Source organism: Colius striatus, chromosome 2, assembly GCF_028858725.1.
Source record: "Colius striatus isolate bColStr4 chromosome 2, bColStr4.1.hap1, whole genome shotgun sequence".
NCBI lineage: Eukaryota > Metazoa > Chordata > Aves > Coliiformes > Coliidae > Colius > Colius striatus.
Window position 1 is genome coordinate 85564361 of NC_084760.1, and position 12942 is coordinate 85577302.

The window sequence follows — 12942 nt, forward strand, 5'->3', positions numbered from 1 at the left end:
CCCCGCACGCAGGCCCACAATACGCCACCCGATCCGCCCGCGCAGCGCCGCTGCCATGCGGTGGCAACAGCCGCGGCCACAGACCCAGCCCCGGCTGCCCACACCTTCTGCCCCGCCCTTCCCCGGCGGGGGCGGGCTCTCGCCCCTCGCTTGCGCTGATTGGCTAACGCCAACCCCGCCCCCTACACCTTCTGCAGTCCGTTACCGGCTCCCTTCGGCGGCCAGCGACGCGCACGCGCAGTGCGGCGCGGCCCGTTAGGGGTCCGGCCCTTTGCCTGACTGGAAGCGGCCGTCAGCCTCAACGTGACCGCGATGGACATCCGAGGAAGAGATGCTTTAGCATCGAGTGCTGAATTTCGCCGGAGTTTTTAGCATTTGTTTGTTTTCTGTCCCGCTCCTTTGGCGGCTTCGCAGGCCTACGGCTCGCAGGCGCTGGTGGCGGGTCTCCGCGAGGCGGCGGGCCTTCTCACGTTGAGGCGTCGCGAAAAGCTGCGTGGGGCCCTTCCGCGCGCTAAGCGCCGCAGCCGGTGGGCCGTCGGGAGCACGCGTGCCGGTGCCCGTGCCGGTGCCCGTCCCGTCCCTCACTCCCCACGATGTATTACAAGTTCAGCGGCGTCACGCAGAGGCTGATCGGGGCCGCGGCCGCCGCCGCGTACAACCCACAGGTAACGCCAGCGGGGCCGCCCGCCTGCCCCCGGGGCGCTCCCGCGGCCGTGACCTTCGCCGTCCTCTTGTGCGGTGCTGCTCGCTCCCTAGAGCCAGGCCAGGCCCGTCTCCCCCGCCGAAGCGAGTGGCGCCGACAGAGCCCGGGCCGAACCCTGCGCAGTGGTGGCGAGCGGAGGGGGAGGCTGCCGGGCCGGGCGGATGCGTGCTCATTCCCGGGTGGAGGGCTTTTGACTGCTGCTCCAGTGCCGGGCTTTCCGGCGTTTTCTGCCTTGCAGAGGGAATCTTCCGCGCCCCCCGCCACCCCACACTGCCGCGGCGCACCTGCCGAGGCCGGCCTGGCCTGTGACCTTGCACAAGGCCAGATAATTCTATCTGTCATACTCTCCTTCATTCAGTTTTGGGATGTGTTGGCAGTTACAGCAATAAATTAACACAGTTTCACCACATAGCACTGCCCCTGAGCTATAACAGTGTGTGGTGATGGTTTAAAAAAACAACAGGCAACTCCAAACAGCACCATAACTAAGTCCCCTGCTCTTGTCTGTGCATGCGGAAAAACTAATTCTTGAAAGCATTAAAACCCTTATTCTGAGAGGAGGCACATCTACTTAAGTTTGTTTAAAGAAAAGGGGAAAACAGCTTTTCCTCTGTATGATTCTGACGTATTTGCGAAGTATGTACAGGTTAAAGGTTGCATTACATAGGCTTATATTTTGTATGCTTTGTAATTGAAGTATATGGTTAATTCTACAGGACTTGAGGGGAGATCCTGATAATGTCAACCATGTTAAGACATTGATGAGTTGCATACTGGTGAAAAGAAATCTCAGAATGTTTTCTTTTATGTACGTCAATGTAGATTCCCAGGTAGCTCTAGGAAGATCTGTATTGTGTTTTTGTCATGGAACAAATGCAGCATGGTTGTTAAAATGTGTTCAAGGTTCTGAGTAAACTTTGGAAGACCTAGTTCTTACAGTTTAGTAATAAACTCAACCTGGCAGGTAAATATTGGAAGAATGGTTTTTAAAAAATCAGCCTTTAAAAGAATTGTCTTCAGAGAGCAAACGTATCTAGTAGGACTTGAGGTTTTTAAGAAAAATAAAAAATAGGTACATGTTGGCAACATAGTTTACCATTTTGCTCTCCTGGATATCCTTGACCGTGCAAGTTTTACTTGCAAAATCCAGTCAAGCAAGACAAGTGTATTAAGCTTCTGTAAAATCTCATGTTGTTTCAGAGTGTCCAGACCAACTATAGAGCTTTTAGTTGTGAATTTTTGTTTAAGATGATATGGACGATTAGCAAGAGTTAAAAGAACTGGATGATCAGGCTTAACAGTGGTTAATGGGTCATACTTTACTAGGATGCTCCTAACAAGTGGAATACTGCCAGACTTTTATCAGTTACCTGGAGCAGGCAACAAGAGTACATTCTTGTAAAGTTTACAGAAGATATCAAGGCATTGGCTCCAAAGTGTTTGAAATAGAGCTGTCATTCAGAGGGACCTATCTAGAGTGGAGGAATGAGCTGACAGGAACACTGTCAATTTACATGTGGGAAAAAAAACAAAGTTGTGCATGTGGGGAGGAAGGGCTCTGTCGGGGGTACAAGCTGGGCACTGACAGGCTGGTGGGAGCAGCCCTGTGGTGAAGACCCCTGGGCTACTGGCAGACAGCGAGCTGGATGTGAGCCAGCAGCACGTCCTACCCATAAGAGGCCAATGGCATGCTGGACTGTATCGTCACGTGCAAAGCCAGTAGCTTATGTGAAGTGACCATCTCCCCTTACTGTGCATTGGATCACATCTAGGTACTGCATCTAGCTGTGGGCCCCCCTCTATGGGAATGTTCTTGATCAACTGAAGCAAGTTCAGCAGAGGTCACCAAGATGGTCAGAAAGGCTGGAGCATTTGCCCTGTGAGGAGAGGATGAGGATATGGGGTTTGTTCTACATGGAGAAGATAAGGTCTAGGAGGGAGGGGGCAGCTACAGACTGAAGACCAGCCAGCCAGCACCTACAGGGAGGTTAAGACAATGGAGGCAGGCTCTGCACAAGGATGTATGGTGAGTGGACAAAAGACCATGGGCATAAGCTGCAACAAGAGAGGTTCAAATTTCATGTAAGGAAGGACATTTTTATGTTGAGAACAGTTGAGCAGTGAAGCAGGTGCCTAGGAAGGTCGTGTGGTCTCCATACTTGGAGGCTTTCAAGGCCAGACCAGGCAAAACCTTACTTTAGTTTGGACTAAAGAGCACTACATGACGCTTCCATCCTGAATCATCCTATAATCTTAGAGAAACATTGAGGTACCAGTGACATGCTTACAAGGCAATTTCTGTCCCATAAACATTTTTATCCTCCTTTTTGTCCATCACTCTTTGGAAGGCTGCCTGGGTAGCCATTGGGAGGTAGGAGTGCAGGACACAGGGAAAACAGCAGAATGAATTATATGTTAGAGTCTGAAAGCTTGTGTCTCCGTTAAAGAGTGTGACCATATGTGGTAGAAAATTCTCTTGCTACTATTGCAATGTTTGAGGCACTTCTTACCTCTTCTACACAAAGTTATACTAAAAGAATAAACATTAATTAACACTTCCTTCATGTAGAGGAAAGGAAGGCCTAGGGAGGGGGAGGAGGAAAGGCTTCCAGCCCAAGCAGTAAAGTACCTCCTTTCTGGAAAAGTATAACTGCAAGTAGTGCATCTTTTCTAGGATCTTAAGAGAAAAGCCCCCAACACAGAAATACAGAAAGCTCTGACAACTACTTGGAGTAAAGTTGTCTTAAAAACAACACTCTTGGCCACTGGAGCCCAGGCTGTGGAGTACTGTTTACCTTTCTATTCATCAGGCTCCAGTATATTATATCAATCATCCCATTTTAAGTATTTATTTATTTTTTAGGGATTAAAAAGGCAAAAGCAAGATAACAGGGGAGTAGAGAGTTTTCAGTTGTTCCACGTTCTGTTCTGCTAACTATGTGTGAAAATAGTTGCACCAGATACAGAAACACATGGTCAATTCTGAGTTCCTGACATCTGGAATAAAATGCTGTAGCATCTTACATCAAAATTATTTTGTAAAAGGCCTGTGCAAAACTAGCTTCACGTAAAGGTATCACTGTAGATAGAAAAAAGACCAACAGTCTGGATAGACCTCACTTCTGTGCTCTGCCAGGTAGGAAAGACCATGAGATAGAAGTAATTTTCTTCTAGACCACTAACGATTTCTTTTTAGGTCATCATCGGGCATTGTGTTTCATTTCAGTGTCATCACTGAAATGTTAAAACTTAATTTTTGAGACAGTGCAGTTGAGAAGATGAGATTGTATCCAAGCAGGAACATTTCACATAAGCCTTATGAAAATTGTCTTGCTTTATAACTCTTTTTTCATACTGATGAAAAAAACATTCTCTTTTGTGCCTGACTAACCCTTTACACAGCTTTAGTCTCAACTGTGGCACGCAAACATGTTATGCAATAGAATAGCTACGTTTTACAAAGTTACCTTCCATCCCTTTTTACAGCATTCTTTGGCCTGCTTTTTGGTAATTTTTTTTTTTTTTACTTTGACTCTATTCCTAAGTGACACATTCAAACACATCAGTCTGATAAAACTGTTTGCAATAAATAGAGATTAAAATATGAAAGGAGTCATGTGAGTAACTAGATGCTAAGTTCAAAATGAAGTAAATTTTTTCCTATTGATTTGATTGCTGTATTTAATAAAGCCATAGCTAAGCCTGTGAAAGGGTTTGCTTTTTGTGTTTCTCTTTATCTTGACGTTTCTGGAAAAGTGAAGACATCCTGCACTTCAGAGTCTGCTTAGTCAAATATGCAGTATAATAATTTATTCTGTCCTGTTACATTCTGATGCTTCCCAATGGAAGTATCATTCTGATACAGGTTTAAACTTATTCTGGGCTTGCAAAATATCAGTCAAAATATATTTCAGAAGTTCTTTTGCTGACAGTAACATAACTAACAGCTCATACTAACAAGCAAAAAAATCTTAGTTTGAAACCTGCATTGTCCTTTCCATCTCAGTCTTAGCATTCTTAGAAGGCTTAATTTTGCATTTAACAAAGTATGTAAGGTAAACTGAACAGTTTAGCCTGTTTGAATAAACGAGAACTTTCTCAGCTAGTGAGGTGAGGAGTAAAATAGATTAAAAACTACTACTCATACTTTGGAGGATAATGACTGCCATAATCACTGCAAATACAATAAAATCTGTTAACTCCAAGAGTTGGCTAATATTTGAAGTACAATGTGGGACCAGTTTCAAATGCTACTGGGTGAGGATGACTGTATAAACTTTTCTATGGTCCTTCAAGGCTGACCATGGTTCTAGTAGAAATTTCGTCATACTACCATATCTTCACTTGATACAAATTATATTGCTTGTAATTCTTTAAAACACTCACAAACCACAGATCTTTTAACTGTTAGGAGTTGCTTGGAGTTCATTGAGAAACTGTAATAGTTAACATTTTATGCTGTAGATGGTGTACACATACACAAACCAGAAATCACTGTTACTTAATGTGTCATCCCCATCCAAACAAAGCCTCAAAAATCCTACCTAAAATCGTCCTTGGGTGAGTGGTAACAAATATAGAAAAGCTTAGGCAGTGGTGGTTGGATTGAGAACTGGCTGAATGACAAAGCCCAGAGGGTGTTGATCAGTGGCACAGAATCAAGTTGAAGGCCTGTGGCCAGTGGAGTTCCACAGGGTTTGATTCTGTGACCAGTCTTGTTCAACATCTTCATTGATGACCTGGATAAGGGGACAGAGTGTATCCTTAGCAAGTTCCCTGATGACACCAAACTGGGAGGACTGGCTGATTCCCCAGAATGCTGTGCTGCCATTCAATAAGATCTTGGCCAGCTTGACCAGTTGGGCAGAGAGGAACCTCATGAGGTTCAACAAGGACAAGCGAAGAGTTCTGCACCTGGGGAGGAACAACCCCATGCACCAGTACAGGCTGGGGATTGACTTGCTGGAGAGCAGCTTTGCAGAGAGAGACTTGGGAGTCCTAGTTAATAATAAACTAAATGTGAGCCAGCAATGTGCCCTTGTGGTGAAGAAGGCCAATGACATCTTGGGATGCATCAAGAAGAGTGTAGCCAGGAGGTCAAGGGAGGTTCTGCTCCCCCTCTACTCTGCCCTGGTGAAGCTGAGAGTCCAGCTCAGGAAGGACAGAGAACTTCTGGAGAGAGTCCAGCACAGGGCCACCGAGATGATCAGGGGACTGGAGCATCTTCCTTATTGAAGAAAGTCTGTAGGACATGGGACTTTTCAACCTGGAGGAGGCTGGCGGGGGGACTTCATTAACACTTAGAAGTATTTAAAAGGTGCGTGTCAAGAGGATGGGGTGACACTGTTTTCTGTATTGTCCAGTGATAGGACAAGGGGTAGTGGACAACAGCTGCCGTACAAAAAGTTCCACTTAAAACATAAGGAAAAGCTACTTTATGTAAGGATGACGGAGCACTGGCACAGGCTGCCCAGGGAGGATGTGGAGTCTCCTTTTCTAGAGTTTTCAAAACCCACCTGGACACGTTCCCTTGTCCTTTGTCTAAGTGGACCTGCTTTAGCAGGGGAGTAGGACTAGATCTTTTAGAGGTCCCTTCCAACCCTTACCATTCTATGAAATATGTTGAACCTCATACACTGAGGTATGTTCTACTATGAAGGACCTGGTATTTAGAAGTGGCTAGGTTTAGCAAGTTATTAAAGTTACTCCAATGCATGTTCTGAAATAGTAATTCTCAGCATAACTTTCTTTTCAGTTTGATCCTTATCTCAGTTTTCTCTGCTTTCTCATTCTGTGTTTGAGAAATTTACCTAACATTTAAAAACTTGAGCGTGGTGCTATCTATCTCCATTACATTGTGCTCCAAATCTTTTAACTGTTTTGTGCTATCAGGAAAATAGAAGTCTAGCTTAGCAATTCATGCTAGCAAGACATAAGTTTGTTTTAACTTTGAGCATGTTGGCCAACCAACTGATAGATTGGGTCCTAAGACCTTCAGACCTCTGACAGGAAAACAAACGCTTTACAGAGGTAGGCAAAGAATTTTGTTTATTGATTTGGATTAACTACATGTCCTGAGCTTTCATGGAGGACTTCAGCATTTGACAAGGTCATGGCTGTAGCATACTGATGAAATCAGCTGATGTTGATTCTTATGCACAAGTACATCTGCTGTTCAGTGTCAAGAATCAGAAGAAATTCTGTTAAAGTGATTAGAAATAAAAGGTGAAAACCTCAATTACCAGTGTGAAACATCTCCTTATGAAGCATAGGCCAGATGCATAGAAGCATTCATTCCTCAGGACTATGTTGAATGTAGTGAGACATAATGTTATTAAATAAACCTGCAGTTTTAGTCATGTTAAGTACAAAGGACAATTAAGTGTCATTTAAGGTGTCTTAATGACTCACTTAAAAAAATGTCCCGTACTGAAATTCTTTTGTGTATTACTGAGAATTTCTCCTCAGCCACACTGAGCTTAGTAAGCAGGGGAGTGTGAGAGAAAGCACCTACCATTTTTCTTCAATAAACACAGCCAAGTACCCTGTAGGAACAGTCACGGAGCATGCTAATTTAGCTGAGTTTGCTTGGAGCTGACCACAAGATTCACAATTCATGGATGGAATTCAAGTGGAATTTTATGGTGGGCTGAAGGATCCTGATTAATGTGGTGTCTGTGTTTAGCAAACTGAACTGTCTCTCTTCTACAGCATGTAGTTTGTTGTGCTCTGTCCTGGGAGCCAATAAACCATATAAATTATTTTTATTTAAATTGCTATGTGATGTTATTAACTGGCGCCATGCTGCCTTGAAAGTCATTTGCAACAGTACACTGATGATTATATCAGTTTTCTGAAATAGTATCATTTGATTTCATGATGAAGTTAGTCACTTAAGCCAGATTTTTAATCTCCTCTTGCTCCAGCAGAAAGGGATTTTATAACTATCTGAACAAGAATGCATTTCTAAAGGCTGAAAAAAGTATGCAATAACTCAGAGTTGTTAACATGACTGATGTCACCATTCTAATAGTCATTTTTAGAGTGTGTTGTGCATCTGCAGGTGATATCCTATAGAGGCAGGAATTGTAGCACTAATAACAAATGGTAGGGCTTACTAATCACATTTTTAAGCCTCTATCTGAGAGTTTAGGAATGATGGAAGAAGTATCTTAATCATGAAGCTGTTTGAAGTAGTTTGCAATTTTCTCCAATTCTCAGTATTTACATTTTTTTGTACACTACAGATAGCTCGTGAAGTAAAGTGATATGATCACAACAAGCAGGAATCACAATGATCTAGTAACTGTTGAAGTGATCCCAAAGACTTCTCCTGAAAAAGCTGGGCCCTCAGGAAAGCAAAAGTGAGATTCAGACATAGAAACTTAAAGGAAGGTGAAAGATGCACATTGCTGCAGTATTAACAATCAAGAAGGCAAGAAAAGTTGTGGAGAAAGTCACGTGTACACTTTGTATCAATATCAGTTCTGTAGTTCTTTCTATCAAATCACCAATACTTTAAAGACACATCTAATAAAATACTTAAAGTTCTTATAGACAAAAATACTAGTCCAAAATTGCTTTCTGCAAGTATTTTGGTGTAGCTGGTACTTAGCCTTGAGTAAATAGCCAGTAACTTCCCCTGACTAGTAGTTTCTTAGATGCTTCCTACTTACTGGTGTGACCAGAATTGTTTAGTCTTAAATGCTTAGTCTTAAACAATCCAGTACCTACCTTCTGCACAAGCCTATTCAGTGAGAAGGCAATAGTTACTGAATATGTCAGAGAAACCAGTTTTGGCTGCTGTCTTTCAAAACATAACTAAGAAGGTCACAAAGGGAGTCTAATATTTATTCATGCACTAGAAAAGTGGAAAGCTATACTCGTGTCTTTGGGATGGAGCACTGATGTCCACTCCATAGGCTTTTTTGAGATGCTGAGAGATCTGTCAGTTGAAGATGTCTATTGTAGCAGAGAATTTATGTATGGACAAAACCATGTCTCATTTAAGTCAGGCATAAGAGAAAAAAAATGCCAATGTGCTTCCAATTCCAAATACTTTTCAGGGAGTTCTCTTAAACACAAAAGGCATGAACTAGTCCTTTGAACAGATACTAGAATTTCACTACAGCCTTAACTTGACCCAAGGAAAGAATTTGCTGCTTCTGTTTGTAGTGAAAACTTGTGGCATTAGCCTACTTGTACAATGATTTTAACTTCTGTTAGCAAACAACCTCAAAACAAACCACCTTTTAGGTAGACAATGTAAAACATCACTGCCATGTGTCCAGGCATAACTGTTACATCGAATAACTAATAATAAAATCAAGGAGGCCACTTCATTATGGCTGTGACTTTGTATACTTAATCTTATCCATAAAACCCGAACAAATGTAGGCTACAACCATCTGAACTGAAAGGAAATTAAGTTATGCTGCTCAAGGGGAGTACATTGAGGTGTGGAAAGTTGCAGCAGCATGTGAATTACAGGGTGTAGCTACCCTTGCATAAAAGTCAGGGCTTCTGGAGTGTCCTTAAGCATGGCTTATTTGTATGAAATGTTCCAAACTATTTTTTTTCCACTCTCCTCAAACTATACATCCAAATTATTCAAGGCTCAATTATTTGTGATTGCTGCTTGCAACATGCAGGAGGAAGACTTCATTAAAGTCACCTCACTGTTGACCCAGCTGTCAGGGATTCTCTGGTTCTAATCCTTCTACTCAAGTAGAGCCCTAGGTAGTCTGACTATGTGTGAAAGACAAGCAGCAATTTGAAGTATCAGTATTTATGTCATGAAGAAATCAGAAAGAAAACTTTTATTCTCCATGCTAAGCTCTGACCCAAAATTGCTGCAAAATGAGTGGGCCAACAAGATGTTTTAGCTCATTGTTAAAGGTCTTTATACCAGATAAATGTTCTTTGTAATGTATCCTTGTAATGACTGGCAGTGTGCCTGCCTAACATGACAAATGCTACATTTGCAAGTGTTATATACCTTGATATTTTAATCTTTATTTATGCAGGGACTCAAACCAATAGTTTCCACTGAATCCCCACCTCTGATTTTTGGGACAACAAGTAAACTTGCTTCAGATTTACCAGCAACTGAATCTTTCTTGGGTAAAAACAAGGTGCCAGACCTACAGAAACTTTTTCAGGTAATGACAATTTTGAGAGTAACTTAAAGAAAACTGGAGAGCGGGACACATCTATCTTTATTTTAATGTGTCTAATTACTTTGTCATTACAAAATGTTTGTTATCAAGAAAGTCAAGTACAGTATAACCTATATACATATACTATACTACAAGGTATATGTATGCCTTGTATAGGAGATAAATACAAAAAGTGGAAAGTCTAATAACCCTGTCTGTCTTTTCTCTGGCTTCAGAAAATGCTTACTGTATTACCTGAATACTGGAAGCACTTTCTGTCTGGAAATCCAAGCCCATGTCTTAAAGCAAATCCGGAGGGGAAGATCAGATCACTATTGTATAGTAATTTGAATATTACTGAAGCTGTTTATAATGCTGTATAAGAAGAGCACAGTCAAATTTTCAAAGCCAGTTTGTAGCTATGTGATTTCTAAGCATTCTGGGACTTCTCATAAAACAAATCAGTTAAGGGGTTTTTTTCCAAAAAACATTAAGAATATGCTTTATATAATGTTCCCTTTTCTCTCTTACATGCCACTTGCATTTGGAATGTGTCAGTATGACTTGGTGAATAATTTTTTATACATATCTTTTCACATTCTTTTGTTAGTGACACTTTTTCCATCCAAGTCCTCTTTAGAAATATATTCTTTCTATCTGCACTTAACAGCTTTGGCTAATAAAATTAACTTGCCTTTGCATTTGTCTTGCTAAGTGTGAAACACATAACACACTTGATTGTACATAGCCTGTTTATCAAGAGGTTTCCCTCATGGAAGTCTCTTAATTTACTTGAGGTGGCTTGTTCCTTAGTGCCTTGGTATGGGCCTTAATTTCTTTTATTATTTGTTTTCTTCTTAATCTCTCCCACAGAAAGCAGATGGGCTGCCAGTACACCTGAAACGAGGAGTTCCAGATAAGCTGCTTTATCGGACCACTATGGCTCTAACAATAGGCGGGACTATCTACTGTCTAATAGCACTGTACATGGCCTCACAACCAAGAAACCAGAAATAAATGAAGCACAACTCATGGGACTCGTGACACTTCTCTGAAGGACCTCCTGCCTGTATCTCTTTGCACTTGCTTTAACTCTGTGATCATATAAGGTTCACTATTCAGATGAAATTTCTTGAAGAAAATATTTTAAAATTGATTGCCTTATGTGTTCTAGAAATCAGTATAAACAGACTTAAAGACATCATTTTGACATATGGTTGTAGCTTTGCATTTGTTGTCTTGCAGGAGTGCATGAGCAGTTGGAGAAAGTTAAGCTTTTCCTTTCTTCCCTCCCCCAAATTACTGTTGGAGATAGGACAGAACAAATACTTTATAGGCTGTGTTCCACATTCTTTAGTGGGAGGTTGCTGCTGATTTCCAAAACAATAAAAGCAAATAATTTAATTATTATAACATACTGGGAACCTGTTTCTGACATACACAGCTCATTTTACATAAGCAGGTGGCCATGGATTTTTTCCAAACTCTGATATATTATTAAATAATTTGTACCTCTGGTGATAGGACAAAGGGCTTATCACCTTGGAGCATTAGAAGTGGATTTATTCCATAATGTTAGCATCCCTGTGTGCAGCAGAGTACACCAGTATTGTAGCATCAGCTGTACCAGTTTTTGGACTTCCATTTGTCAAACTGTCTTATTGTGCAATAAAGACAAATGCATGAATAATAAGACAGGCAAGTATTGAAAGTCTCAGACCACTTCAGCTGGCCTGATAGTGAAATAAACATATTGGTACATTTTCATTTAAGTGCTAATTGTACATCTCAAACCAGATGATTCAGCTACCTGACTGTAATCTTTTTGAGATGGTAACTCTTAAAACCCTCCCTCAGAACTCATTGAAGGTTTAACTATAAGTTTTGGTGAAACAGGTCACTGACAGTTATTATTTACAGTACACACACACACATCCTTTTATGTACACGCACACACACGTTTCTTTTGCTGAATGCAAGAGAGAAGCTAATGAAATCCTTTATTCATTCTCTTTCCTTTGTAATACTGTAGCCTTGAACTACAAGTTTCACACATATCTTGAACTAAAGGAGCCTCTAATCGAATAGATCCTCATCTGTCTATGAACATTGAGTGCTCTTTGGCACCCAGGCTCTGGATAAGTATGGATTCATTGTCCTCTCTAAAGACCCATCTCTCCCAGAACTGCGCAGGAACAACTTTCCATGTAAATCAGGAAAACAGTTGATAAAGGAACCTAAAATTTCCCATTCCTTCAGTCTTTTACTAGAAGCATTCTGATTCTGTATTCCAGTCGACTTTTATCAAAGCCTTATTACTGTTTCATAGGAAAGAAACTAGCTGCTTGTACTGCAATGTCAGGTTTCAGTCAATGTTGGTATTACAGAATGGGAGAGATTAAGTCACAGAAAGAAATTTGTAAGGATAGCAAGACTCAAAGAATAGCAGAGTTCTGCTGTGTTGCTGCCTCTGATAAAATATTTTATCTTCAATAGCCCATGCTTCCATGGCACTAAGAATCTTGGTGCTGTAGGCTGTTAAATCCTACTTAAAAAAAAGACAAAGAGAAAAGCAGCATGTCGGTTATTGTCTGTCTCTTGCATATCATACGTTAATCACTGCCTACAGGAATATTCTAATAAAGGATACTTTGCACACAAACTTGACAGGTAGATATTCATGAGGATGAGTTTTACCTAGAGAATTTCTGTGTTCTTAGGTTTTTGTTTGTTTTTTGATGGTTGTTTTTTTGATGGGCATTTTTTTGGGGGGGTGTTAGAAAAACAACTATTTTTAGAGTTCACATAGAGGATAACAACTTTCTGCTTGTTGCTAAGGCAATTGTGGATAAAGTAACTAAACTGTTATCTCATAACTCATTAACCAGTGGAAATACTCTTCCAAGTTACTTGTGGAAAGAATGATAACAGAAGCTTATCATTCAGGTCCAGCTTCTTTAAAGGGAGCTCAGTTAGGAGATTAAGTTCATGTATTGCTATAGAGGTCGTGGTTATAGCTATGGAGATCAGAACTGTCTTCCTACTGCTCTGTATCTACTTTTTCCAGCTCTTTGTCATTGA

The 12942-nt window shown here is 41.3% G+C and overlaps 1 protein-coding gene across 2 annotated transcripts; it reads left to right on the forward strand.

The window, feature by feature from the left end:
- The first annotated feature begins 229 nt into the window (after positions 1 to 229).
- On the forward strand, positions 230 to 11073 carry LOC104564152 (cytochrome c oxidase subunit 7A-related protein, mitochondrial). Of its 2 annotated transcripts, XM_061991340.1 has the most exons (3): positions 230 to 665; positions 9730 to 9864; positions 10735 to 11073. In XM_061991340.1, exons 1-3 carry the CDS (start codon positions 594 to 596, stop codon positions 10876 to 10878), a joined length of 351 nt encoding a protein of 116 aa, XP_061847324.1. In that variant the 5' UTR covers positions 230 to 593; the 3' UTR covers positions 10879 to 11073. The 2 variants fall into 2 exon arrangements, with proteins under 2 accessions (XP_061847324.1, XP_061847325.1); XM_061991341.1 differs by lacking the exon at positions 9730 to 9864.
- Positions 11074 to 12942: the final 1869 nt, after the last annotated feature.

Excerpts from the sequence above, each read along its gene's own strand:
- LOC104564152 (XM_061991340.1), top strand. The coding sequence starts at position 594 with ATGTATTACAAGTTCAGCGGCGTCACGCAGAGGCTGATCGGGGCCGCG. Across the intron at positions 666-9,729 it reads CCGCCGCGTACAACCCACAG|GGACTCAAACCAATAGTTTC; the intron begins GTAACGCCAGCG and ends TTATTTATGCAG. Across the intron at positions 9,865-10,734 it reads ACCTACAGAAACTTTTTCAG|AAAGCAGATGGGCTGCCAGT; the intron begins GTAATGACAATT and ends TCTCTCCCACAG.